Source organism: Dysidea avara, chromosome 9, assembly GCF_963678975.1.
Source record: "Dysidea avara chromosome 9, odDysAvar1.4, whole genome shotgun sequence".
In the NCBI taxonomy this organism is placed as follows: domain Eukaryota; kingdom Metazoa; phylum Porifera; class Demospongiae; order Dictyoceratida; family Dysideidae; genus Dysidea; species Dysidea avara.
The window spans coordinates 10,372,761-10,399,161 of NC_089280.1; the positions used below are offsets into that span (position 1 = coordinate 10,372,761).

The 26,401-nt window shown below is 35.5% G+C and overlaps 2 protein-coding genes and 2 long non-coding RNA genes across 4 annotated transcripts; 2 read left to right on the top strand and 2 right to left on the bottom strand.

Moving 5' to 3' along the window:
* The first annotated feature begins 1,665 nt into the window (after window positions 1–1,665).
* On the top strand, window positions 1,666–10,244 carry LOC136266675 (uncharacterized). The gene is made up of 12 exons (XM_066061675.1): window positions 1,666–1,745; window positions 2,882–2,952; window positions 3,075–3,178; window positions 3,376–3,460; window positions 3,607–3,834; window positions 4,172–4,284; window positions 4,547–4,637; window positions 5,707–6,006; window positions 6,400–6,537; window positions 6,641–7,048; window positions 7,172–7,423; window positions 9,806–10,244. The coding sequence occupies exons 2-12, from the start codon at window positions 2,916–2,918 to the stop codon at window positions 10,057–10,059; spliced, it is 2,010 nt and encodes a 669-aa protein (XP_065917747.1). The 5' UTR covers window positions 1,666–1,745; window positions 2,882–2,915; the 3' UTR covers window positions 10,060–10,244.
* An 826-nt stretch (window positions 10,245–11,070) lies between these two features.
* LOC136267471 (macrophage receptor MARCO-like) lies at window positions 11,071–12,664 on the bottom strand. The gene is made up of 4 exons (XM_066062635.1): window positions 12,659–12,664; window positions 12,198–12,288; window positions 11,620–11,919; window positions 11,071–11,275 (listed from the first exon to the last, which is right to left on the bottom strand). The coding sequence occupies exons 1-4, from the start codon at window positions 12,662–12,664 to the stop codon at window positions 11,217–11,219; spliced, it is 456 nt and encodes a 151-aa protein (XP_065918707.1). The 3' UTR covers window positions 11,071–11,216.
* An 8,711-nt stretch (window positions 12,665–21,375) lies between these two features.
* On the bottom strand, window positions 21,376–23,597 carry LOC136266386 (uncharacterized). The gene is made up of 3 exons (XR_010706100.1): window positions 23,363–23,597; window positions 21,738–22,048; window positions 21,376–21,681 (listed from the first exon to the last, which is right to left on the bottom strand). It is a non-coding gene; the product is annotated as an uncharacterized lncRNA (long non-coding RNA).
* Window positions 23,598–23,667: 70 nt separating this feature from the next.
* LOC136266385 (uncharacterized) lies at window positions 23,668–25,783 on the top strand. The gene is made up of 2 exons (XR_010706099.1): window positions 23,668–23,941; window positions 25,654–25,783. It is a non-coding gene; the product is annotated as an uncharacterized lncRNA (long non-coding RNA).
* Window positions 25,784–26,401: the final 618 nt, after the last annotated feature.

A 26,401-nucleotide genomic window follows, 5' to 3' on the forward strand; every position in this document is an offset into this window, starting at 1 on the left:
TAAAGCAGTTTAATTTCTACTGTGTCTATCTTATCTGGGGCAAGCATCTATAGTAGGGGATGCTGGCTATATATGCTACTTGAGATGGTAACTTGTAAATAACAAACCACAAATAATGAACATTATATGTGTGCCATGCATTGTTCAGAATCTATTAAAGTCAGTAAAGTTGTAAATTGACATGATCAAATGATTAGATCATAAGGAAGCAAGTCTTCCATGAGTGATCATGCAAGGTAGTAAAGATAGTTTCACAAACATGCTATATTTGGTTACTTTTTTTTACTATCACAGTAATTATACATACATTGTAAACACACACTCAGATATGCACCATTGTTCTGAACCAGAGGAAGTAAGGTATGATCATTGAAAAAATTGCAAACATTTACATAATCAATGATTATATCACAAGGAAGTAAGTCCTTCATGCAGGGCCGCCCACGGGGGGGGGGGCAACTGGGGCATTTTCCCCCGGGCCCCAGCCTGAAAGGGGCCCCAGGAAGGGCCCCCTGAATACCTGTTTAAAAGATCGATATACTCTAATAGAGCAGTCAGATCTAAATACTCTAATAGAGCAGTCACAGTATTCTTCAGAGGAGCAGTATAGCAAGCTTATAGATAAGGAGATATGGTTGGTGATGGGTAGTTATTGTCATTGCCAGCAGGTTGTGACTTTAACTCTTTGCCCTGGGCCCCTTAATTTCTCTGGGCGGCCTGCCTTCATGAGTAATCATGTAAGAGCATAGTGTAATGATTATTGAAAGGCATACTTTTTATTGTCGTGATTTAGGTCATAGGTAGTAAACCTTCCTTGAGTGATCATGCAAAACTATACACTGTTACAAATGTAGATAAAAGCCTCTCAGCCTTGCAATATAGTTACTGATGATATACACAGCAATTTAAATAATATGAGACATGCATACATACTGCTCAAATACTTGGTGTGATAGTTCATAACTTAATCACTACATACAAAACTAAATAATTTTTAGTCCCGTTGTAGATTTTAAAATGTTAATCTTTACCAGTGGTGTAGCCAGACTTTTACGCCATGCCTGGGCAATGGGTGGGCAAGCCATTTCCTATGTAACACACGTACACATGCCCATCTTCATATGGACATCAATATAACATTTTAAAAATGCATTATGTATCATCCTACACTACTGTATGCAAGATGACTAATATCAACCTAATAGAAGCGAACGCCTAGCTAGCTATTGGCCTTCTAACATATTACATAGCTACATCTAGCTACATGTGTCTTAATACCAGACTACAAAGATTCTTGAATTAAAGGACGAGGCGCTCTATCACGTGATGACTATGTTCTGCCACTACAGTTGCTAGCCTAGAAAAGTGGAAACAAAAAGAAAAGAATTGCTGACTGAACAAGTACTCCATACCGTTTGAACTGAGCAGTATCCACACGGATAGATGGGTGCTAATTTCACAAATACCTCTTGACTGCTTTGCCTCCCGAGTTTTGACCACACCAATAGCTACCGTGATCACTTCATCCAAATGTAAACCGTCCATGCAGCCCACTATAGTGAAACCAATTCTTTGTCCTTCACTCCTTGCCACAATGCTGCGCGGTTTTTTGTAATCACGTGATCTTGCTGCTATTTATTGCCTCCTCTATTTGTGCACAATCAAGTTACTCGTAGGGAAAATCCCTTGGATAACCCCATCTCTGTTTAGCCAAAAAGAAGGAAACCATCGGCGAAAATGGCACGGTGAGTGTTGTATAAGTTGTGCTATACTTATTCTTGTACAGTGACTAGTTAAGTAACTTTAGCAAAATCTAGAGCTATCCAGCCCACGTCTTTATAATTACTCTAGGAGCTGATAGTGGGGCAAAGAAGTCTGATGCCCGGGCAATGCCCTGGCTTGCCCGGGTTTGGCTACGCCACTGATCTTTACTAATGTATATACTGTATGTGAGATCATGTAGACACATTACTCTAAACCCCATGAAAATCACAAGATGTTTCAATCAAAGTTTGATGCTACAAATGGTTGAGGCCTTGAGGGCTTTAATCAACTGTACAATTATTGCAAAATTGTAAGTACACAATATGAAATTATTAGATACAAATTCACACATATGTAAAATTAGATACAAATGATCTAAAAACCACTGTAACTGGAATTGGTCACCTTCAAGGTACTGATCAGTCAAATTTACAGGGTTGGCTCACAGTCTTTGAGTTATGATGGATGAATGAAGTGCCTGTAATTTATTTGCTGTTACTGACAGTATTGATACCATTGCTGTACAAACCAAATTTCGTGTGTACTATAACTACAAGACTAATTGTCATAAAAGGCTGAAACTTTGACAGTCCATTCCTTTTGTTACTATAGGTAACAGAGAAGCAAGAAAGGAATGCACGAACGACCGGCTTTTGCTCAGCCAGTCACAATTAGCTACCCAAGTTACATATTATTTATTTAAAGCCTACAATGAAATATGTTGGGAAAATTCAACAGTTAGAGAAAGTTGAAGTCATACTGGTGAGGATTCTTTGAAAACTTTGTACATGGACAGAAAAATGAGAAAGAGCAAGTGTTATTGTGTCTTGATTCTACAGCATTGTACATCGCAGCCTTGGATAGTAAACTGTTAAGATTATTTTTATAATTTATTTGCTTTGTGATGAACTAAATATGTAAGCAGGATGTGTAAACTGACCTCATTCACCGTAAGACAAATAAGCATGCAAATAAACTTACAAGTGTTGATTACCAAAGACATTACATCATTCTTTGTTCCTTTATACTTACTGCTCTTTATAAGCACTGCTGTTAGTTATTTGCTCCTGACTTGTATATGAAGAAGTGAAGGGTCAAGTGTGGTTCCCTGTTACAGGTATATCGAGGAAGGATATTAGATTAATTTCACCATGACACCAAAGTTTAGGATTATAATCTGTCTACTGAGTAAGAAATCAGTTACAAGTTGTTAATGATAGTACCTCTACCACCATGTGTTCTTTATCTAAATGCATTTGCTACGTAATTGGATGATGTTGCATATATATTATTATCTTTATATACCATAGTCTTAAGTGTCTTCAGTTTGCCAGTGTCATCAAATGATGGATACTTTGAGTTTGATTTATCAGCATCATATTGTGATCATTGTGGTGGGACTATTTATATACATGTATGTTGTTTATAGCACATACAGTATGTCAGTACGTACATGTCACTTTTGTTAAAATGTTTACTTAGCTGTGTCCTTAGCTATAATCAATGCAATCCATGTTATTCTGCAAAAAGAGTACTTACGTACATGTTGCTTTTATGATATATGAAGAGATAGTTACACTATGATAATCATATATCTCCTGCTTGCTATAGGAGACACCACAAGTTATCAACCTTAAAGTCAACAGAGTTGGTAATATCACAGGAGAGTTTGTTGTGCATTACAACACTATCCAAAGTAAGTTAAGTTATTTTTAGTGGTTTTTGGATACTTATGGTCTGAAGTTTCAATTTTAGATATGGTATATAGTGTGACTTATTAAGATAAAATGACAGTACAAGTTGAGATCATGAGCATAGTGTTTTTTTTTTCTGTACATATAGTAAGAGAAATGTATTTGTCTTTCTATGATTTATCTGATGAGGGAAGAGATGTGACAAATTTCACATGTCAGGGAATTGGTAAATACATTGATTGGTACTTTAATGGAGTCCTGATAGATGTGTCAGATACAAGCAAGTACAGGATAGAGTCTACATCAATAAACACAACTACTGAGAGCACAATAACAGTATACAATATAACATCATCTGATTCTGGAGTATTCACTTGTAAGAATCACTAAATATAACTTATTCAATTCATGAGTACACATGAGTGATTAACCTGTGAACACACAGAACTTTCAACCATGAAATTTTATGGCTGATTAAATTTCTTAAGAAATGACTTATCCACATTATAGCTATCAGTTTAAACTTGAATTCACCTACTATATGCACATTTTACAGCTTAACTTTATATTTTCATGTTAGAGTATCCATTACAAGTAGAATTATACATGGAATGATTTTCTTAACTAATAGAATTAACGTACTGTACAATTAGTGTAATACCCTTTAAGGCTTTGCAAATGATTAATAAATAACACTGATACATACTTATTAGGTGGTTCAAGCGCTGAGATGGATTTTATTAATCCTACTGGAGAGTTGAAATTTGAAGCTAATGAAACTCATAAGTCAATATTACTACAAGTACTTGATGATGACATCACTGAGGTAAAAGCATGACTGTATGGTATATAAACATGTAGCAAGTGTGTTATCTGAAACTCACAAAGTTAATTGTCTTCACTTTGTGGTCATGGAATACATACATGTCTGTTCAGTGCCCCATAGCTAAAATAATTTTATTTCCGTAGAAGACAACAATGCAAAATGTGTTTATAAAAAAAATTGGTTGAATTGATGGTTGGTAATTGAGATGCAATGTGTTCTTATTAAACAATGACCTCACCAGTTTTCTTTCCTCTTTCTACAGGAATTTGAAAAATTCAGAATTACATTAAGTGGAGTAGAACTGGGACCTAAATCAAATAATGATGTTGCGATTTATCGAAATGATCATGGAGGTACTGTATGTTCTTCACCTGTATTTGCAGTAAATTGTGCGTGCTTGTGTGTGTGTGTGTGTGTATGTATTTAGTGTGTATATTTGTGTAACCATTAGTGTTAAGTTGTGTTAGTAAGGAGTTAAGTTAGTTTTATTTATAGTCATAGTTAGTTTTGTCTAATTTTAGTTATACTGTAGTAATCTTTCTTATTTCCTTAGTTGTAGTTATATTGTTGTTATCTTAGTTATAGTGATAGTTTTAGTGAGAACATGAAAATATTTTAGTTTTAGTTATAGTTTTAGTTGTATATAAGAAAATAGTTTGGTTTTAGTTATTTTTACAAATTCATTTTAGTTTTAGTTTTGGTAAATTATATTCTAGGTACAGATTTAGTTTTTAGTTATTATAATTATGGATAATATATTTTTAGTTATAGTTATAGTTAACTAAACCACCATTAAGTCATATATGATGGCATATAGATGCTCCACCTGTAGAATGTACAGTAAGTGAACTTATACGTGCAGTGGTCTGAGCAACATAGTGTTGTTTTAGTAAGGAGTTTTAGTGTTAGATATAGTTTCTTCAATAATTTTAGTCTTAGCTAGTAAGTCTTTTCTTAATTCATTTAGTTATAAATTTATGTAGTTATGGTTATATTGTCTGTATTGTTTTAGCTTTACTGTAGTTAGTTTTAGTTAAGAACGTGAAACCTTTTAGTTTTAGTTATAGTTTTAGTTGTGCATAAGAAGTTGTAGTTATAGTTTTAGATGTCTTTCTCAGTTTTAGATTTAGTTTTGGTGAATTATTCCATTGTTTTTAGTTATAGATTTAGTTTTAGTTATAATATGGATTTTCTTTTACTTACAGTTTTAGTTAACTAATACATAATATTTGTCTTACTAAAACTACTTTTAGTTTTAGTTAGCTATAGTTAACTAGTGCACATGTGTGCAAGGTATCTTTGTTAATGTAATTAACTTGAAATATCCATTACACATTGATTACAGTACAAAACAAAATAGACATTTTGTAACTCTTTGTGATTAGTTTTCCAGTGATTTAATCAACGTATGTCATTCACAAGGGAAAGTTCGTATTGTTGGTGGACTCAAACCCACTGAAGGACGTGCAGAAGTTTGGTACAATGGTACCTGGAGACAATTTTGTGGTATTTTTACCGAAGATGAAACACACGTGTTTTGTAAACAACTTGGATATCCTGATAGTGCAAAAGCCCTTAATTGGCATGCAGATGATGTAATTCCAAAGTTAAATCGTAGACTATATTGTAATGGAAAAGAGGAAAGTGTTCTAGACTGTAATTATGAAACAGATCCTTATTGTGAAAAAACACCAGGTGTGGCATGTCTAGAAAACATTACCGGTGAGTTATCATGTTGACATGAATGGGTCTTGTGATTAATTATTTAGATAATGGTATGTGATAATGGTTTGATATTTTCAATTTTATAACACTTATTTCTTTACAAAGGTGTCTTACCAATAGCTATGTAGCTACCTCTAAAGGCTTGCCCTTTCGTAATCACCTTGCCATTATTGTGATTAATTATAAGCAAATAATAACCAGTAAGACAATCAACTTGCATAATAATATAGGTGCATAGATATGAAACTTTTGTCAACACTTGTCACCAATAATATATTAGGTTCCTTACTACATACCTGTGTAAGCGTGTCTTTACCAGAATAAAAATCCTGCTACCTCAGTATATCATATCTGTGCATGGAATGTCTAATAAGGAACATTATTTTACAGCTGGATGTACTCACTACCCAACCTACCTGGATCGTAATAGTGGAGCGTGTGTAGAGACATGTCCATCAGGAACATTTGGAGTAGTAACTGGAAGTGTTGATGATGTGAGCACTGATCGGTTGAGAGTGTGTGAGCCAAGTGAGTTTGAGTGTTGCATGTATCATAATGGCTTTATTGCAAACTTAATCATGTAATGTGATTTTAAAATATTTGTATTTAATGCATCATTCCTCCTCTCCAGCTCCAAATGAAGGATATCAGCTTCTTATAAATGCTACACAATATGAATATGATGTTGATGTTTGTGCTCCTATTGGGACAGTTTTGTTCGCTATGGTTGTCTCCTTAAGAGATCCCAGCATTGCTCACAATGTTACAGTTTTTTTGCGAGGAAAGAAATCAACAATATCTCAATTTTCTGTAAATGGAATTAAATATGATTACTATACTAATATAAAATATATTACTGGAGGTGATTTTGAGTATGATAATAATACAATGCTCTACAACATTCCAGTGAACATCACATTATTTGAAGCATTTGATCCAAATGATGATGTCACAAAGTATCGTTTTAATGTACAGTTTGTGTATAGATCAGATTGTATAAGATCTATTGATTTACCCAATGTGATACTGTATGAGAAAGGTAAGCTAATAAAATATTACAATTGTGTGTGTGTGTGTGTGTGTGTGTGTGTGTGTGTGTGTGTGAGTGGTGCTATTAGAAATGTTTATAACAACGTATATATTAAACTATGTACCAATGCAGCATACAAAAGAGATCATCCACCAGAGGTATCAGTTGATGATGTTGATCCTGTTCCTCTTGATGGTGAAGTGTCACTGGTGTGTAGATCATGCAATGTTAATTATACCTGGACTGATCCACGAGGAAATGTAGTGTCATCAGATCCAGTGTTCAACTTGACACTGACCAAGATTAGTGATTTTGGCAATTACACTTGTATGGTTGAAAACAATGGGTTTGTTAATACAGCTAGTGTTGACGTTACCTATTCTGGTCAGTTTAATGTACATGATTAATTTATTCCACGCACTGTAGACGGATGTAATGTATTTAGTAGACTGGACTCACAGACTGGAGTTACAGGTTGGACTCACAGGCTGAGCTTGGAAACAGCTTCTCAAACAACAGATTTTACCCAAGTAGCTCTTGTAATGCTGCAGCTAGACACTATTATCAAACTACAACTACTGGTATTGGTCTTCCTCACAACGGGAATGAAGGTTGCACACTCCCTAAATTATTAAAATAGTTTTAAAATAAATGACAGTAGTCAAGTTGTAGCTTGTGGCGTTGCATGGCATGGCTAATCATATGATTTTGCCATAATTTATGGGGAATGCACACCAGTGGATAGGTATAAACTTACTATTCAATATAGAGTGAGTGGGTGGAGTGAGACTAAGTGGCTGAATTAAGACTACCTTCTGCCTCATCACTGAGGCCTAAACACTAGTGCTAAGTATACTGGAGCAACAAAGGAATTAATCTACACTACAACAATGGCCTCTATATCACTGCTAGCATGGATTAATACACAATATTACTGCATGCATGACCTTTGTGACTTGTAAGGAAGAGTAGTTACTAGTATCAGCAGTTGTAACTCGATAACGGTGTCTTGAGCATTACAAGTGGAACTAGTGGATCATTGTTAAAACCTGTTTCCAGCTTAGTCCATGACTCCAGTCTGCGTGCCCAGTCCATGAAATAATACATTATGCCTTGCATTATGCTTACTACGTACACAGATACTATACTAACAACACGGGATTGGAAGCTCCGTTCGCGGACTCAATATAGCGTGTGCATTCCAAATAAGCACTCCTTGTAGTTTCGCGGACTTGCCTTTCAGTTGGTGAAGGTACAAAAATCTGATTATTTCGATACCAACGTAGTGAAGAACCAAGGTAAGTGTATAGGATGATATATGAGCTAGTATTTCTGTGCAATCAACTTGAGACACTACTGGGCAATATATCCATGCTATTACCATGGAATTCCCATAATCACCTTGAAATACCCATGAAAGTTTCAGTTGGTATTTTTCATGAGTAATGAAATACCTATGAAATACATGGAGCAAAATAATGTACCAATGAAAAACCCATGAACGAGTGAGTTTTCATTGGTTTGTATGTATATACAACCCATGAAAAACCTGTGGAATCACATCAATGAAAAATGTGTGAAAAGCCTATGAAACACTTTCATAGGCTTTTCACACATTTTCATTGATTTGATTTCACAGGTTTTTCACTTTCATAGGCTTTTCACACATTTTTCATTGATTTGATTCCACAGGTTTTTCATGGGTTGTATATACATACAAACCCATGAAAACTCACTCGTTCATGGATTTTTCATTGGTACATTATTTTGCTCCATGTATTTCATAGGTATTTCATTGGTATTTCATTACCCATGAAAAATACCACCTGAAACTTTCATGGGTGATTATGGGAATTTCATGGTAATAGCATGGATATATTGTCCAGTAGTGTAAGCTCAAATTGTCTTGTAGCACAACGTGAATTGGGGAACACTACGAAACCATATTTTGTACTCTTTGCCAAGTCTTTGAAAACATACAGTGAAAACTAATGGAATTGTATTAAAGTACAGACAATTTCAAATGGCTTGTGCCTCGCATTGGTAACAGTTAAACATTTTTTCCTGAAGATTTTTGGTGTTAACCAAATGGCAAGTGACATAATTTGTGTAGCTACCTGTTTCGGGTATTTCTAAGTGTCCTCCAGACAATAACTGAAATTATGGTGAAGCTACGGTGATCTGAGTGTGGCTTAGTGTAACAATTACAGTTCTTTGTTTTGTATGGACCAACTTACAGCTCGTGGAACAAGAACCAAATCCCGTCCTGTGATAGTGGAGCATAGCAACCAAGATAGCAACATAACTAATGACATGACACAACCGTCAAATTAATTACTTTCGGTACAATGAAGATTGCCAGTGCGCGAAACAGAGCTTCAAATCCCATGTTATTAGTATAGTATCTATGCTACGTATATCATTTACAGTATATATGTATCCCCTTTGCATGTCAATATAAAAATGGAATCTGTCATGTACACCGCAAACCTAAGCTTCACTTTTGAACACCGTTTTGTGCATTTAACTATGTACTCCATTAATTCACCTGGAAACCTGCAAATCACCTACAATTTGCTATGTAGCTACTCCACTAATTCACCTATGCTTTTGGCTTACTCAATATGAAGGGGCAGAGCCTATATTGCCACTAAAATGTACATAGGTTACAATTTCAAAACGTGGTAAAGTTTACCAGTGATGACTGGAGATATTGTCAATGTAGAATTTTCAAATGGTCTCAATATTTGTATATATCTTCAACAGGTGACAACTGCAGAAAACTCAAAAAACTGTGTTTCCAAAGTGAGGAATGTCTTGACCTGGTTAAAACATACACAGAAGATTGTGCTCACATACTGAGGAGGAGGTCTAGTGAATGTTCACCAGCCTGTGTGTCATCTACTCTAAACCTACAAAGAAACAAAGATGGTAGATTTTACTACAATTGTCCACAGCCTCGTGGAACATGGAAGAGATTAAGAGAATCTTATCCAATAAAGTGTGGCACACTTTACTGAAAAGGAATCTGAAGCATTGATCTAAACATTTTGTAGCAGAATTTAGGCAAACCTTTACAGTAGTTGTACATTCAGCACCCACTTGTATCATCGCTAACATACATGCAGTATATATACTTGTATGATGTGGTAATCCCAATCAGTTAATGACTTACAATTTGAGAAAAAAATTGGATATGGACATAATCAATGACCTATTAACTTAGACTTACTTAGTTAATGAATATTGTAATTTTTATTGTCCATTAAATAGATAAATAATTGGCAATAAATGCGTGGGCACAAAGATTTGACACTTTGAAAAATGCAATAGAAGAGTCCCACAATGTTTACATCAACAAATCAACGTACAATAGTTAATTATTGCTTAGTGAAGTGCTGTTTAGTGACAATCGCTTTCTCAAATTGAGTCCAAAAAAAAGCAGTTTTATCCTAACAAATATGCCAGAAAGCTGAAGGTCATATTGTAAACAGCTATATCAACCTTCTTTCTGAGTTCCAGCTGCCAAAATATGTTGCTGAATAACCCTAGTTAATATGTTTGTATATAGCACTAATTAGGAATAAGTTTGAGAATAGTAGGTTAATAAAAAATTGCCAGAAAGAATAATTGGATGATTTAAAAGCATATTACACTCTCCACTAAACAGAAATCAGCACAGTCTTCAATGTTGCACATTTTAATCAGCATAGCAATGGTATTATAGTACAAAACAAATAATGAACTGTCATGATCACCAGTTGAGATATTCAAGTCATTAATGGCACAATTGGCTGAATTTTTTGAGGGGATCAAAAGCCCCTTTTAAAATCTGTCTCTGTTAATGTGTAACAGAAGATACTAACAATAATAATATCAAAACTAAGTACATACATAAGTTGGTTTTCAAGTCTGACCTAAAAGTTCCAGTGGCCTTCATATCACACTACATGTGTATCATAACTTGTATATAGCTAGGGAGTTTACCCTTTGTGTCTATATATAGCTATTACATGTAAACTCACTTGGATCACACACCTTCAAATGTTTGTTGGTCACATCATCAACACTTCCAGTTACTACTCCAAATGTTCCTGGCGGACATGTCTCTACACACTCTCCTCTAACACGATCCAGGTAGGTTGGATAGTCAGTACATCCGGCAGTAAAGGAAGTGTCAAGTTAATGATGTCAGTGACCTTATTATTGAGATGGTCTCGTGACTGCAATAGGACACTAAGGACATCACAAAACCATTGCGTCAATCAGATTACATAAGTCATGCCAACTAAATGCATTCAATTGTGTTGATCTTTGATATCTACCTTCTTCACAGCATCAAGTTTTGAAGGTTGCACCCTTTTGTAAATCTCAATTATTAAGATTGTTTATCTGGTTACAGGTAGCTCTTAATATTATATAGTAGCCAAAAACTGGCTGCAATGATGTTAACATCAATCAACATTAATGGAAGTTTAACTTGTTAAATTCAGGGAGATAGTTTGCATGTGCATGTGTTGTATGTAACATCGCAGTTAGAAACCATGAGATACCTTATTTACTCCAAAATGATAACTTACTAGTAACATTTTCTTGACACACCACAGCAGGACTTTTACCACAGTTGTAACCATCATGGCCACAATCTAGTATGTATTTCTCATCTCCACGACAATAGTGACTAAGCTCTATCTTAGGAATCACATCATCTGTAGACCAACCAATACTTTTTACACCACCAGAATAACCAAGCTGTTTACAAAACACTTGTACAGAGCCTCTATCCCAAACACTGTGACAGAATCTTCTCCAGGTGCCATTGTAATAAACTTCAGCATATCCAACAGATGGTTTGGGTCCACCAGAAATACGAACTCTCTCTTTAGAATGATATACAACAATTAAACATCTTATATGTAATATATAACAAACAGATCATTTCAGATTTCACTAAACTAAGCTGGCTTATATTACAAGCACTCACTGTGTTGGCACAAATGATATTTTTACCAGAATGTAACAAACAAAGAATGCTAAGAATGATCGCATCACAACTTTTTAGCATGTATACAGCATTACAATTCTTAGTGGGTGTATGATAGTACATACATTCATGCATACATGTATTCTTTTATCATGAGTGATCATAGCAACATACCATTATGATCATTTCCATAGATAACAACTATTGCTTTTGCTTTAGATCCCAGCTTCACGCCATGTAATGTAATGTAGAACTTTTCTGTATCCTTTACAACAAAAAAAATATACCAATAAATTATGAGGAAGAAAGCAAAACAAGGAAATTTTGACAGAAGAACCTTTTGATGCAGATTAAATGCTGGAAAAATTAAAACTCATATGCCTACACACTAACTTTTAAAGAAACTAAAACTTTAGTAAATTAAAACATTACTTAGACTGATGTGTCTGTCAACTTTTCTTCTCTCAAAATATCTTGCTGTATTATTAGTTTTTTTTAACACTTCATCAACTGACTCGGTGGATATTAGGGTAACATGTTGGTGACTGACTATCACATTTTTATAGGCCAACAAACACCAAGAGTTTATTTCAATTATTATACTACAGAGCACATAATATGAAGTTATAGATAACTGGCATGTCAACAGAATTACCTCAGCAATGTCATCATCAATAATTTGTAGTAATATTGACTTTTGAGTTTCACTTGCTTCAAATTTCAGCACTCCAGAAGGATTGACAAAATCCATGTCAGCAGCTGAATCACCTGAAGAGATGTACGTAGTCAGTGTCACACATAGAAATAAAATATGGTAGCTTAAAATCGTTCTTATTTATAACACTTTTGGTCAACAGACATGAAGGCAAACAAGATTACTGCATATTGTTTTTAGTTGCAAAGATACACATGCAAAACACGTGCATTTCATGTAGTAAGATTAGTAAAGCTAACCTTTGAGATGACACAGGATAAAAAAGGTGTTCAAGTGTTTGATTAAGTATTTTATATAATTATGTGCATACTGTATGTAAGTAATAAGATACATGCATGTATGTAGCTACAATTCTATAAGAAAGTTTCAACTGTATACTGTAGCTATATGTACACGTATGTACAAATTATGTACCAGTATACAGGTACATGTACCACAAGATAACACATAACTTACTTAAATAAGTAGTGTTGTAATGCACTACAAATTCTCCTGTGATATTACCAACTCTGTTGACTTTAATTTCAATGATTTCTGGTGTCTCCTAGCAAATACAAATACAACAATACGATGTACAACCACATAAATAGTCATGAGATCACAATTGACAGCCAAGAAATGATATCAGTACTTTTAATGCAAAAATTTTAAGTGCACATAAAGCACAGCAAGGCAACAACAACTTACTTCTCTATAAAACACAGCCATGCAACGGTCACAAGGTGTATCAAACTCAAAGAATCCATCTTCTGATGATGATACTAGCAAACTGAAGACACTGAAGTCTGTGATATAAATTTATTTATACAAAATTATCATTACACACTGAATACAGTTGTCAGTTGCACTGCAACTATTTAAATAAGCATTATATGTACATTGCATGCATACATAAACATGCTTGCTTGTACAAATGGGTGTGTGCAAAACTTGTTGTTTGTTGTTTACATAAACAGCCTGTTCGCATTGTTTCTTACTCAGTAATAGGCAAATTGTCAACTTTAACTTCAGGGTCATTATGGTGAATCCAAGGGTGAATCCGTGAATCAGCAAGCTTCTTGGGGTATACGTAGTTGTACTCTAAAGTTGCCTCTCCTCTTTGCTGTCAGTGTAGAACTAACACTTTTTGTCTGACCACACTGACTGCAGAATATGTGGCAGCAGTTTTATAGCCACAACATACAGCAGAACAAAGAATGATGTTAACTTATGAACTAAGAAGTCTCTGTCTGATTATTTGTCCTGCATGAAATCAGATTGCACATCACACTTAATTTACTGTATTAAATGATTTTAAACTGTGTGAAAGTGGTGTTTTCATTCTAAGTTTATGCTGTGATTGTGAACACATATGGTAAGCTACTGTATACTGTAGATGTTAAACTGTACGTATATGCTTACTGCCATGGTAGTCAAGACATGCATACATTATACATTGCATACGTGTACTGTATACTTGTGCACATAATGTACACATGCATATTTGCTGTCAAAAAGGTTATGTACCATCAAACATTATTGTAAATCGACTCTTGGCTTGCTAATCCCAGTGGAATAGCAATTCCAAAAACACTATTACATGCACATGTGTATATGCCCGCGTGCACGCAACACAGACGTACAAATATGCACACATCGTAATGCCACACATAATATATACAGGGGGTGTATTATGGACATCACAAATTGTGTCTCCTTAACTGGTAGTCACCTAACTGTGGCATCAATTTTTGCATGGATTGCATAATTTTTAATAATGGTTAACTGAGGAATCATGTGTGTGTAGTGTTCTTACATGTATATGACCTGGATCTCACCAATATAGGCATTTTGTTTGCTGATATGGTGTGGTAGTTTAGTGTAGTATACACTGATAGTGTTAGTTAAGGACTATAGTAACAATCATATGTAGTGATGAAGTTATAAACTATCACACTTAGTTATTTGAGCAGTATATGGTATGTCTCATGTTGTTGAAAAATATTTAAGTTGCAGTAATCACTATATTGTGAGGCTGAGAGGCTCCATGTAAAGTACTTTTGCATGATCACTCATGCAAAGTTTACTACCCATGATCTAAATCATCACAATAAAAGGTATGCCTTTCAATAATCATTAAAAGATTTGCTGCACTTTAATAATTACTCTAAGACTTGCATGATTACTCATGCAAGACTTACTTCACAATGATCTGATTACTTGATCACTGATGTAAACTTAATATTTACAACTTGCAATTTTAATTATCATACTTTAGTTCCTCTGGTTCAGAACAATGGCACAATGTTTGGTTACAATGTATGTGCAAGCATAGCTTTCAATACTACAGTAAACAGCAGTCGAATGCTTTGTGTCTAGTCAGTTACAAATTAACATCTGCTGGCACTTTGAACAGTCTAACTATTAGTTTACTAGTCTGCTGTATGTTTGATAACTATTAGTTTACTGGTCTGCTGTATGTTTATATTAATTTTTACATGACTGCTCATGCAAGAGTGGCTTCCAGATGACCTATTCATTTTGATCAACTTTATGAGTATCTCAGAATAACTATGTAAATTCTTGTTTCAAATGTAAACCGGCTGCATATATATATATATACATATATATATATTTAACTACAAACATATATCCTGATTGTATACAGGGTCACTGCTTTGAAAAACACTTCAAATGTGAATTCATCATTATCATTAGTGACTAATTATCATACAATATTCATAGTAACGAAATGTCACATATAGATGCAGGAGTACTATTCATAGTAACCAAATGTCAAATATAGATGCAGGAGTACTATTATGAATTAAGGAGCAGGTCAATTTCAGTGAATTTATTTGCTGTAAGCATTAAATTTTGTTTCTTGTTACTATACTGTAACAGTGTAAGTTACAATATACTGCAGGTGTGTGTTCATAATGTGTTTTGTTTTATCGCCAAAATGCACATTTGTGTGATACACATCAAACAGCAATGCACATCATTAGTTCATCAGAAAGTGTAAGTGTTACATGAGCAAACATGCAAACATAATAGCAGCACAATACATCTATCACTGATTGTGCAGTAACAAACATACATCAACATTTTAAACCACACAATATTATTAGTTCTGGCTATAGCTATATGACTGTAGCAAGATTTACACAATACTCATACTAATGCAGGATATATATAAAAACATTAAAGCAGTTTAATTTCTACTGTGTCTATCTTATCTGGGACAAGCATCTATAGTAGGGGATGCTGGCTATATATGCTACTTGAGATGGTAACTTGTAAATAACAAACCACAAGTAATGAACATTATGTGTGCCATGCATTGTTCAGAATCTATTAAAGTCAGTAAAGTTGTAAATTGACATGATCATTAATGATTAGATCATAAGGAAGCAAGTCTTCCATGAGTGATCATGCAAGCAGTGGCGGATCTAGGAATTTATAAAGGGGGTTTCCAGTTTAGAAGGTGGAGATATATATTGACATGAGATACGCAAACGTTTGCACTACATCGTCTGGTTTGGTAAGGTGAGACCAAAAAAAAAAAAAAAAAAAGGTCACAGCCTAGTAATAGTACATAAAATATATTAAAAACTTCCTACACACTACTTTAGTAGCTACTGTGACTGCTCTAATTACAGTATCTCGATCGAGACGCACGCCGCGATAATTAAAACATTTAATTGTTACGCAATCATTTTTCAAAGGGGGTTTCCGTGGAAACCAATGAAACCCCCCTGGATCCGCCACTGGCAAGGTAGCAAAGATAGTTTCACAAACATGCTATATTTGGTTACTTTACTATCACAGTAATTATACGTACATTGTAAACACACACTCAGATATGCACCATTGTTCTGAACCAGAGGAGGCTACCTAGGTCCAGTCATGGATTTTTTCTCCTTTCTCCAACTTTTCAAACACACCTTAAGTAGCTAAAGTCTAAGTAGCTAAAGTCTTTGAGCAGGCTGTAGGACCAGGTGTCCTACAGACCTTCAGCACTTGTGCTGTAAAGCATTAATAAATAAAAATAAATAAAAAGTATGGTATGATCATTGAAAAAAATTGCAAACATTTACACAATCAAATGATTAGATCACAAGGAAGTAAGTCCTTCATGAGTAATCATGCAAGAGCATAGTGTAATGATTATTGAAAGGCATACTGTTTATTGTCATGATTTAGATCATAGGTAGTAAACCTTCCATGAGTGATCATACAAAAATATATACTGTTACAAATGTAGATATAAGCCTCTCAGCCTTGCAATATAGTTACTGATGATATATACAGTAATTTAAATAATACGAGACATGCATACATGCTGCTCAAATATACTAAGTATGACAGTTCATAACTTAATCACTACATACAAAGACAAAACTAAAATGATTTTTAGTCCTGTTGTATATTTTAAAATGTTAATCTTTACTAATGTATATACTGTATGTGAGATCATGTATAGACACATTACTCTAAACCCCATGAAAATCACAAGATGTGTAGCTTTGTTTCAATCAAAGTTTGATGCTACAAATGGTTGAGGCCTTGAGGGCTTTAATCAACTGTACAATTATTGCAAAATTGCAAGCACACAATATGAAATTATTAGACACAAATTCACACATATATAAAATTTGATACAAATGATCTAAAAACCACTGTAACTGGAATTGGTCACCTTCAAGGTACTGATCAGTCAAATTTGCAGGATTGGCTCACAGTTTTTGAGTTATGATGTATGAATGAAGTGCATGTAATTTATTTGCTGTTACTGACAGTATTCATAGCATTGCTGTACAAACCAAATATCTTTCTACTCCATGCAAATGTGTACTATAACTACAAGACTAATCGTCATAAAAGGCTGAAACTTTGGCAGTCCATTCTTTTTGTTACTATAGGTAACGAAGAAGCAAGAAAGGAATGCACAAACGACCGGCTTTTGCTCAGCCAGTCACAATTAGCTACCCAAGTTACTATATTATATATTTAAAACCTACAATGAAATGTGTAGGGAAAAATTCAACAGTTAGAGAAAGTTGAAGTCATGCTGGTGAGGATTCTTTGAAAACTTTGAACATGGACAGGAAAATGAGAAAGAACAAGTGTTATTGTGTCTTGATTCTACAGCATTGTACATCGTAGCCTGGGATAGTAAACTGTTAAGATTATTTTTATAATTTATTTTGCTTTGTGATGAACTAAATATGCAAGTAGGATGTGTAAACTGACTTCGTTTACCGTAGGACAAATAAGCATGCAAATAAACTTACAAGTGTTGATTACCAAAGACATTACATCATTCTTTGTTCCTTTATACCAAGAGTTCATAATATATATACTAAGGAGAGTATCCTACTCTCATATACCCCTGTAGAAAGGCGTATCGTGAAGTTATGACGTAACGACAAGATGTTGTGGTTTGTGACGTTCAGGAAGCCGTAAAAGTGCAAGAATCGTTAGCACCGTTTCACACTTGCGACGCTCAGGATAGCCGTATTCGCGAATGGCCTAGTAAGAAACGCCTACGGTGGCCCTGGAGGTCGGGGAATCGCTAAGTTCACCCTATTCCATGTCGAGTCACGTGATCTTCTGTTCTGATGTTCTATTAATAGAACTATAAACACTGACTGCTCGAATTTAATAGACATATTATCAATCGTAGTATATTTTGTGGAAGCCTGAAGAGTTGGACAGACGAAAGCGACTACCCTTCCATATCTCATCAGTCCTCCTCAGGCAGTGCATCTGAAACTTGTGACTCGTCAGTACAGAGAAATTACTACACATTGTGACACCAATCATAGTATTATCTGTGCCAGCTAGACTCAGGTGATGGCAGAGATTAGTAGAGCTAATAGAGAGCCGGAACTTGGATTGAATATAATGTAAGATGCACCTATATCGATGTTGTGCTTAGGTGTGAACTTGTCAGCCTACAACAGCGCATACAGTGGAACTCATGACATTTTTTTTGTCTTATCCCCACCAGATGTAGAACTGTAGCCTGCAAAGGGCCCGCACATCTAGCTCACAATTAACATCAGCAAGTACATATTCTGTGCAATTGAGTTTTGTCAAGCCACTGCAAGCATTATGTCTCCCAAAGCCAGTAATACTTTGCATAAGGTGCTACATACACCTGAATCCATGGTTCATTGGTATCTGATATAATCATCTCTGGAGTATACATGTACACGCATGGTATGGAATCCTTGTACTGCCTCAAAGAAGTCCAAACTGGAAGTTCACTAATGATGTCCAGCACACGTACAGTGGGCATTTAAGTGTCCTTGATCTCTTGCAAATGTAAAGGAGTAAATTTCAGATGCACATCTGAAAGAGTTATGTTGGTCTACCTTTTTGTCACGAACTGAGGTTATTATTATTATATTATTGTGTACTGTGCAGGAATCATGTATGATTATAATGCACAGTTGTAATTATAAAAGTGTCCAAATCATTACAAAGCACAGTGTATGTGGAAGTGTTAACAATGTTCTGGGGTAGATTATTCCATAGTTTAATCACTGAAGGGGAAAAGGAAAATTTAAAACTGCACTCTAGTATTTTAGTGACTTTACTAGCAGCTTGTTTTGTGTGTTGTCCCAGTTAAGGTGTTGATCAATGACTACACCTAGATATTTAGCATGAGTGACCTCTCTGATTGTAGAGTTGTCAATGTGGTAAGTGAATGGTATGATGTTTATCTTGTTTGTTATTTGTAGGAAATTCACATTTAATTGGATTAAAGGTCATAAGCCACTTGTGTGCCCACTGTGTTAAGGAGTCAAGATCACATTGGCAGTCCTCCACGGAGTAAATATTTGAGTAAAGTATAACATCAACATAAAATCAAACTCTACTTGAGACATGTAAAGGAAGGTCATTGACGTAAATCAAAATAGTAATGGAGCCAGAACAGTTCCTTGTGGTACACCCGCATTACATGAGTCACCTTGTTTATTATTTAACACCACTTCTTGTGATCGATCAGAAAGGAAGTTCTTAATCCAAGTCAAAAGAGGTCCTTTAATACCCTAAAATTGTAACTTGTGGAAGAGACCGGAGTGGGGGACTTTTGTCAAAGGCTTTACAGAAGTCAAGCAGCAACACATCACACTGTCCTTGTTGGTTTAAGCATTGTGCAAAATCATTTACTGTTATAATTAATTGTATCTCACAACTCCTATGCTGCCGGAAGCCATGTTGTTCATCTCTTAAAGCTTGATGATGATTCAAATGTTCAAACATACTAGAGTAGATAATGTGTTACATGATTTTGAGCACATACATGTTAGTGATACAGGACGGTAGTTGGCAGGGTCCTTCTTACTGCCTTTTTATATACTGGAATTATCAGAGCAGATTTCCATATGTCAGGTATGGCTCCTTGGTTTAGTGATGTTTGGAAAATTATAGAAAAGGTTATAGAAAGGGCAGGGGAAATTTCATTGGCTACCTCTTGAGAAAGTAAGATGGAAGATTGTCTGGGCCCTTTGTGGGGCTTCAAATTATGAAGTAATTGAGATACCCCATCATCAGAGTGTATGTAAATTGGTGGAATTTCAGGAATAATACTGGTACATTAGTATCTTCTTGAGTAAAAACCGAAGAGAAATATTCAGCTAGAACATAGACAAAGAGTGCAGCCCTCCAATAAAATACAATGTTCACAAGTACGTATCTGTAAGAATTGATAGTGCATGGAACAAGGGATACAGAATGTGTGTGAATACAGAATTTGCATTAACTAAAAGTATCAAAAAATTGTTCCGATTATAGATACTGCACATTACAGATGTTGGCCAAAATTCCATCTAGGCTTGAATCTGTTGTACATGCACATTTTCTTGATTTAACTTTTCAATATTTGACTCTTTGTATTATTTGTTTTTGTTTTGTGTTCATAAAATCTTTGACATGTCCCCTACCAGTTTTGTAGATTATTGGATTGTTTAAAAAGCTGTTTTGACATTAATGGATGTGTTAATTAGACATTGATCACCACATTTATGCCACTGTGTTCTTTGTACTATAATGTGTATATACATGCAATATATTTTGGTTATATAAACACTCTTAGATGAAATAACCTCCATGATAATGCAGGGCTATCATTAACGTGGCAGCAGAGCTCTGCTATTATTATGCATATACATGTACAACCTGTTGATCATGACACTAAGATGAGGATACCTGTATAATCTGGACACTTAGTAAGGTATCACTTGATAATCAGGACACTCAGTACAGTCAGTTGGTTCCAACATCATGTCTTTAATACAAAGGTTTCACTGTATACATTCAGTTGCTCACATCAAACAGTAAGTGGCAATTTATATAAACAAAGCAGCCCTACTTAGTCTTGACATACAAGAATGATGCATAAGTAAATTGAGTACACTATAGCTACTTGCTCATACAACCTGGTTGAGCTTTTAGTGATCCTAGATGGTCAAGGTTTAGGATTAATACTCCCACCGCATAGTATATAGCCTGTAGAGGTGGGATAACACAGGATTGGAAAGTATCAACAGTATACATAATACATTGGCTTAAAATATCATGATACAATAATAATTGCGATAATTATTAAAAACCAGTACAGGTCAGATTTTCTTAAAAGACAGATCATAATACTAACATTTTTGTAAATTAGCATCTACATACTTTCTAATATTCATGTCTGTACAAACCAAAAACATTTGTCATTATCATACCATCTTTTTGCTGTTATTCCAAGTAGATACCATGGTACATTTTCGTTTGACACAGCATTGCTTCAGAGTGGCTGGTCCACCATACTTAGGCTTATCCTTACAGTATTTATAGACACCACATTCTTTTTGCTGTGCATCCTGAACACTTATAGCACCTTCGACGTGCATTTCTACCTTCTGTTGCTGGCTTTGCTCCTTGCATTTTAATACCACTAGCCTATGAAAACAAACATCAATATTCACTTCAGAAAATTGCATATCTATATAACTTACACTTTTGGCCAACCTATCTTCCTTAATTCCAACCCTTTTTGAAGATCTTTTCTTTCTTTGCTTCATTTTCTTCATGGTAGAACACTGCAAGGTCAATTTAGCTCGTCTCATGCATACTGCAATAAACTCTTTGAGTTTGGGCACAACAATAATCCTTCAGACTTTGGGAGCTGTGCATGATACTTCCAATATAAATCATTCCTCAGCTGCTGTGCTAATGGAACATCAGCATCTGTCAAATTATATGTCAAATTTTCAATCGTTTTCAGAATGATGCGAGCTTTGATAGATTCTTCAGTGATGTTAAGTTTCTACATAAATGCACAAGTGTATAGCTAACCACTTTAGTCATAACAAATGCAGACAAGTACGTATTAGCTGACTCAGAGTTTACTTTATTATAAATATTTTTTTTTTTTTTTACAAAATGGCCCTATAGCCAGGCCTAATATATTTTGTGGAATGGACTTGCAGACTGGACTCACAGACTGAGCTGGAAGCAGCTTAACAATAATCCAGCCATTATCTATCTCTTGTAAGGTTGGAGTCACTATTAACTGCAGCCTACTGGAAGAACAAGATAATGGCTCCATTAGAAGAGATAGGTAATCCCTGGATTATTGTTAAGAAGCTGTTTCCAGCTCAGTCTGTGACTCCAGTCCACGAAATACATTAAGCCCTATTAGCCATGAAAAATACCCTAATATTTAATCTCAGATAGCCAAGTTAAATTTTATTTTCTTGGAAGACATCCACCCTGATTTTGCAGATTGTTATAGTCCCTTGTAATATCATACGGCCAATGTAATGTCTCACACAAATGTTTTCAGCACATTAAGTATAATAAGCAGAATGAGCATATTTATATGATACTCCTAGGACTCATCCATTTATGTGAACAACACAAAGTAAGAACGTTCACTGCTGCTGACCACAAGTAACCATCATCAAGTATGTCTATAAATTAAATCCAGTGGTTCTGCTCTTACTGGTTGGGTTGACTGGTCAGCCAGTGCAGTACAGGCTATTGCAGGGGCAGTTCTAAACAATTTGTTGACTGGAAAGTTTCCAATTCAAAGGCAGAAAAGCCTATCAAAGGTGGGGGTCCATTCTGAGACATTTTAATTAAGCAATTTTAGTTCAATATGAATAAAAACACTGTTTACAGTTAAATCAAGTATACAGAAAGACTTGATGCATTATCGAACAGTTACAGAAGTCAATAGCTTAATGGATAATTATTTTAGAGGTGCTTAACACATTTAAGACTTGGAAGAACTGGAGAGAAGCAGTTTATGTAGTTTGATCACTAGAAGTAGTAATACACCTTGTCTTAGACATTTAAAAAGCTGACTGGTTCGGAAACCCTTAGAACTGTGCGTGGGCTATTGGATTGGTTGAGTGGTTGTATATACTGGCCAGAATGAGTGATTAGCTACTCACTTGAAGCAGGGTATTAGCCTGAAAATAGGCCTAGCAGTGCTAGATGTGCAGGCACTTTGCAGGCTACAATTCTACATCAGGTGGGGATAAGAGAAAAAAAATTGTCACGAGTCCCTCATTATGCACTGTTGCAGGCTGACAAGTTCACATCTAAGCACAACACCGATATAGGTGCATCTTACATTATATTCAATCCAAGTTCCGGCTTTCTATTAGCGGCTGTACTGATCTCTGCCATCACCTGAGTCTAGCTGGCACACTGAGATAATACTATGATTGGTGTCACAATGTGTAGTAATTTCTCTGTACAGGCGAGTCACAAGTTTCAGATGCACTGCCTGAGGGGGACTGATGAGATATGGAAGGTAGTCGCTTTCGTCTGTCCAACTCTTCAGGCTTCCATAAAATATACTACGATTGATATATGTCTATTAAATTCGAGCAGTCAGTGTTTATAGTTCTATTAATAGAACATCAGAACAGAAGATCATGTGACTCAACATGGAATAGGGTGAACTTAGCGATTCCCTGGAGGTCGCGCTATGCGCTATGTAACAACTCCTATGTGACTAGCGTTATGTGACAACTGCTATGTGCCATGCGCTATGTGTCCTTTAAGCGCCCCAAGACCGCCTGCTTCGTTTAGGACAGGAATAACCCTTTAATCTACTGATGAGCGAAGTCATCAGTGCTACTGGGCATTCTTTTGGACTTGACGGTCTCTAGTAAGATGATAACGACGAAAAACATCAATCATTAAGGTGTGTATCAATAAGAACAATTCACTCTTGGTGGTTTAACACTGTAGTCATAGACATACAGACCTTAGGTACCTAAATTTATGGTAACAAAGTTTGTCATTTAATCTTATTACGTGCATGAGTGACAAGGATGATGCCAAGTGTAGTTTTGTCCAGCTTCTGCACTAGCATTTGCGTAATGTACCTATCAATGTTAGGCCCCTACCCCCCCCCCCCCCCCCAGTACGGGCCATGTGGGGATTTGACACCCTGCAAGAGTAATAACCCCACTACTGGGGCCTAAGTGTTTGTCTAATCCCCTACCTACCATCCATATTCCCCGAGGTATTCCCCCACTCAATGATCAACGCCGCTTCGCTCAACGTCACGTGATTTAACTAAATATAGTTACACAATTCGATTGTTATAAAAATACTTGTGTCAAGCCCCACTACTGGGGGTAACTTTGTAGGTGAACCCCCGTATAATCCCTCAGAGGGAGTCCTATAGTATTCTGTGATTAAAGATTATGGGCCATTAGTGGTCACTTACTAATGCCGCCCGGAGTGGGCAAATCCATCCCATCACGGCCCGATCTATTCTGCGAAGTGGACTGATAGACTACAGAGGAGAATTAATAACAAATTGCTAAAATCTATATCTGAGATTGGCACTGGGGTGTTGATAGTGCCACCCTTGTTCTTGGCTTCACTGCAGATCCGGGTGATATTGCTGTCATACTGGGATATGCTGTAACAGTTCTGAGGATATTAAGTGCAGTCAGCGCATACAATAGAAATCCTTTAGTCATTGGAAATGATATACCATGCAATAGTTTAATAAACAAGTGGACATTTCCATGAGATCTTACAATAGGGTTATCAGATTATGGAGATGCTGTTGGGCATATCGTGTTTGACAATTCTAAAAAGGAACGCATTGTGTTTAAATACATCACCGTACGCCTCTATTCTACAAGTACCATACGCAAGGAAATTTTGATGTAAGAAAAATTTGACGAATTCATACTTCATCAGATTTAACAAATTAAATGTTGACAAAAGTCAAGAAATTGTAGATATAACTTGTTCTGTTTTAGGTGCTTTAGAGCATTTGACGAGTATAAATTTGACAAATTGGTTAATTCGTCAAATTTTTCTTACGTCAAAATTTCCTTGCGTATGGTACACAACATACACAAGTATACATAGGAATTAAGCCTGCATGACAGCTACATGTTAGGGCTGGAACCAATGTACAAATACACCCTCTGAAGCTTCTTTCAGAAATATTACCAAAGCTTTGAAGCTTTGTTACTAATGTTGTGTCAATAATTATTGAACATACTTGATGGTTATTAGGGTGTATACTGTAGTAAAGGTTCCTACACTTTGTTATAACTCCAGTACAACCATTGTTTGAACTACAACTACACCAAAAATGTACTGCCAGAAGGAGTATCAATACTTGTACAACTGGCTTAACATGTTAGTATCCATGGTAATGAAGCTTTGGTGGGGTAAAGCGGCATCCAAATGTAGTGAGACCGAACGAACCTTCAAAGCTTCGAACTATTTGTCTCACCCTATTACATATATTACAGTATACAAATTGTAGCATGCTATGTGGTTGCCATGGCATTCAAAATAATATGTAAATGCTCCATGCACACTGTACAAAGGGTGGAAAGGGTATTCTTCTTGTTTATCATAGTTGTTGTCCGTATCTTACAGGTAGCTTGTCACTGTTAAGAAAAGGCTCCCAGCACAGTATAAGGTTATTGACAAGTTGATGTTGAAAACAGAACTTAGACAATTTACTTATAACCATTTAGTTAATGAGATTACATTATTTTAACTAGTATACATTTACTTAATCGCTCAGCATAAAAGTAATAGTGAACTTGTTCATTCCGGTCACCTCTGCCATATTATGTTGCATTATATACATGTTAAAGTCACTGTGTACACAAATGACACAATTAGGAGACTGTTACAATGGTCAATTTAAATCAGGTGACCTTATTATACAGTGATCCAGTTGGACAGGTTTCATAATATTAGAAGTATTGTGCAATCACAAATGCAGTAAAGCAAACAGGCATAACATAGAAAGTGATCAAAGGAATCAAATGAAACTTGGTGTATGACTTTGACTCATGATGCACTGTCTTTGTGCCAATTGTGAAGAAATTTGAAAAGAGTGGGTTAACATTTTAATTTCTTTGATAATTTAGCATGGAATGACCAAAATACTAGAATTTCCTGAGTTAATATCCCAATTTTCCCAATGCTGATGGAGGTCCAGCAGGTGGTTTAAACTTGAGTAGTCCATAGTATGGAGAAACATTTTGTGGCATAAAATAAACTAATCAGGGGATGAACAAAATCATGTGAAAATCAATTTTCACATTTTTGTTCATGAAATTCTAGATTGTGCAGCCTAGCAAAATATAACCTCACCCATATTCATTCATGATCA

Excerpts from the sequence above, each read along its gene's own strand:
- LOC136267471 (XM_066062635.1), bottom strand. Across the intron at positions 11,920-12,197 it reads CTATGGAAATGATCATAATG|AGAGAGTTCGTATTTCTGGT; the intron begins GTATGTTGCTAT and ends ATCATTCTAAAG. Across the intron at positions 11,276-11,619 it reads GTGTCAAGAAAATGTTACTA|TGTCCTATTGCAGTCACGAG; the intron begins GTAAGTTATCAT and ends TGATGTCCTTAG.
- LOC136266675 (XM_066061675.1), top strand. The coding sequence starts at position 2,916 with ATGACACCAAAGTTTAGGATTATAATCTGTCTACTGA. Across the intron at positions 3,179-3,375 it reads GTGGGACTATTTATATACAT|GAGACACCACAAGTTATCAA; the intron begins GTATGTTGTTTA and ends TGCTTGCTATAG. Across the intron at positions 7,424-9,805 it reads TGTTGACGTTACCTATTCTG|GTGACAACTGCAGAAAACTC; the intron begins GTCAGTTTAATG and ends TATCTTCAACAG.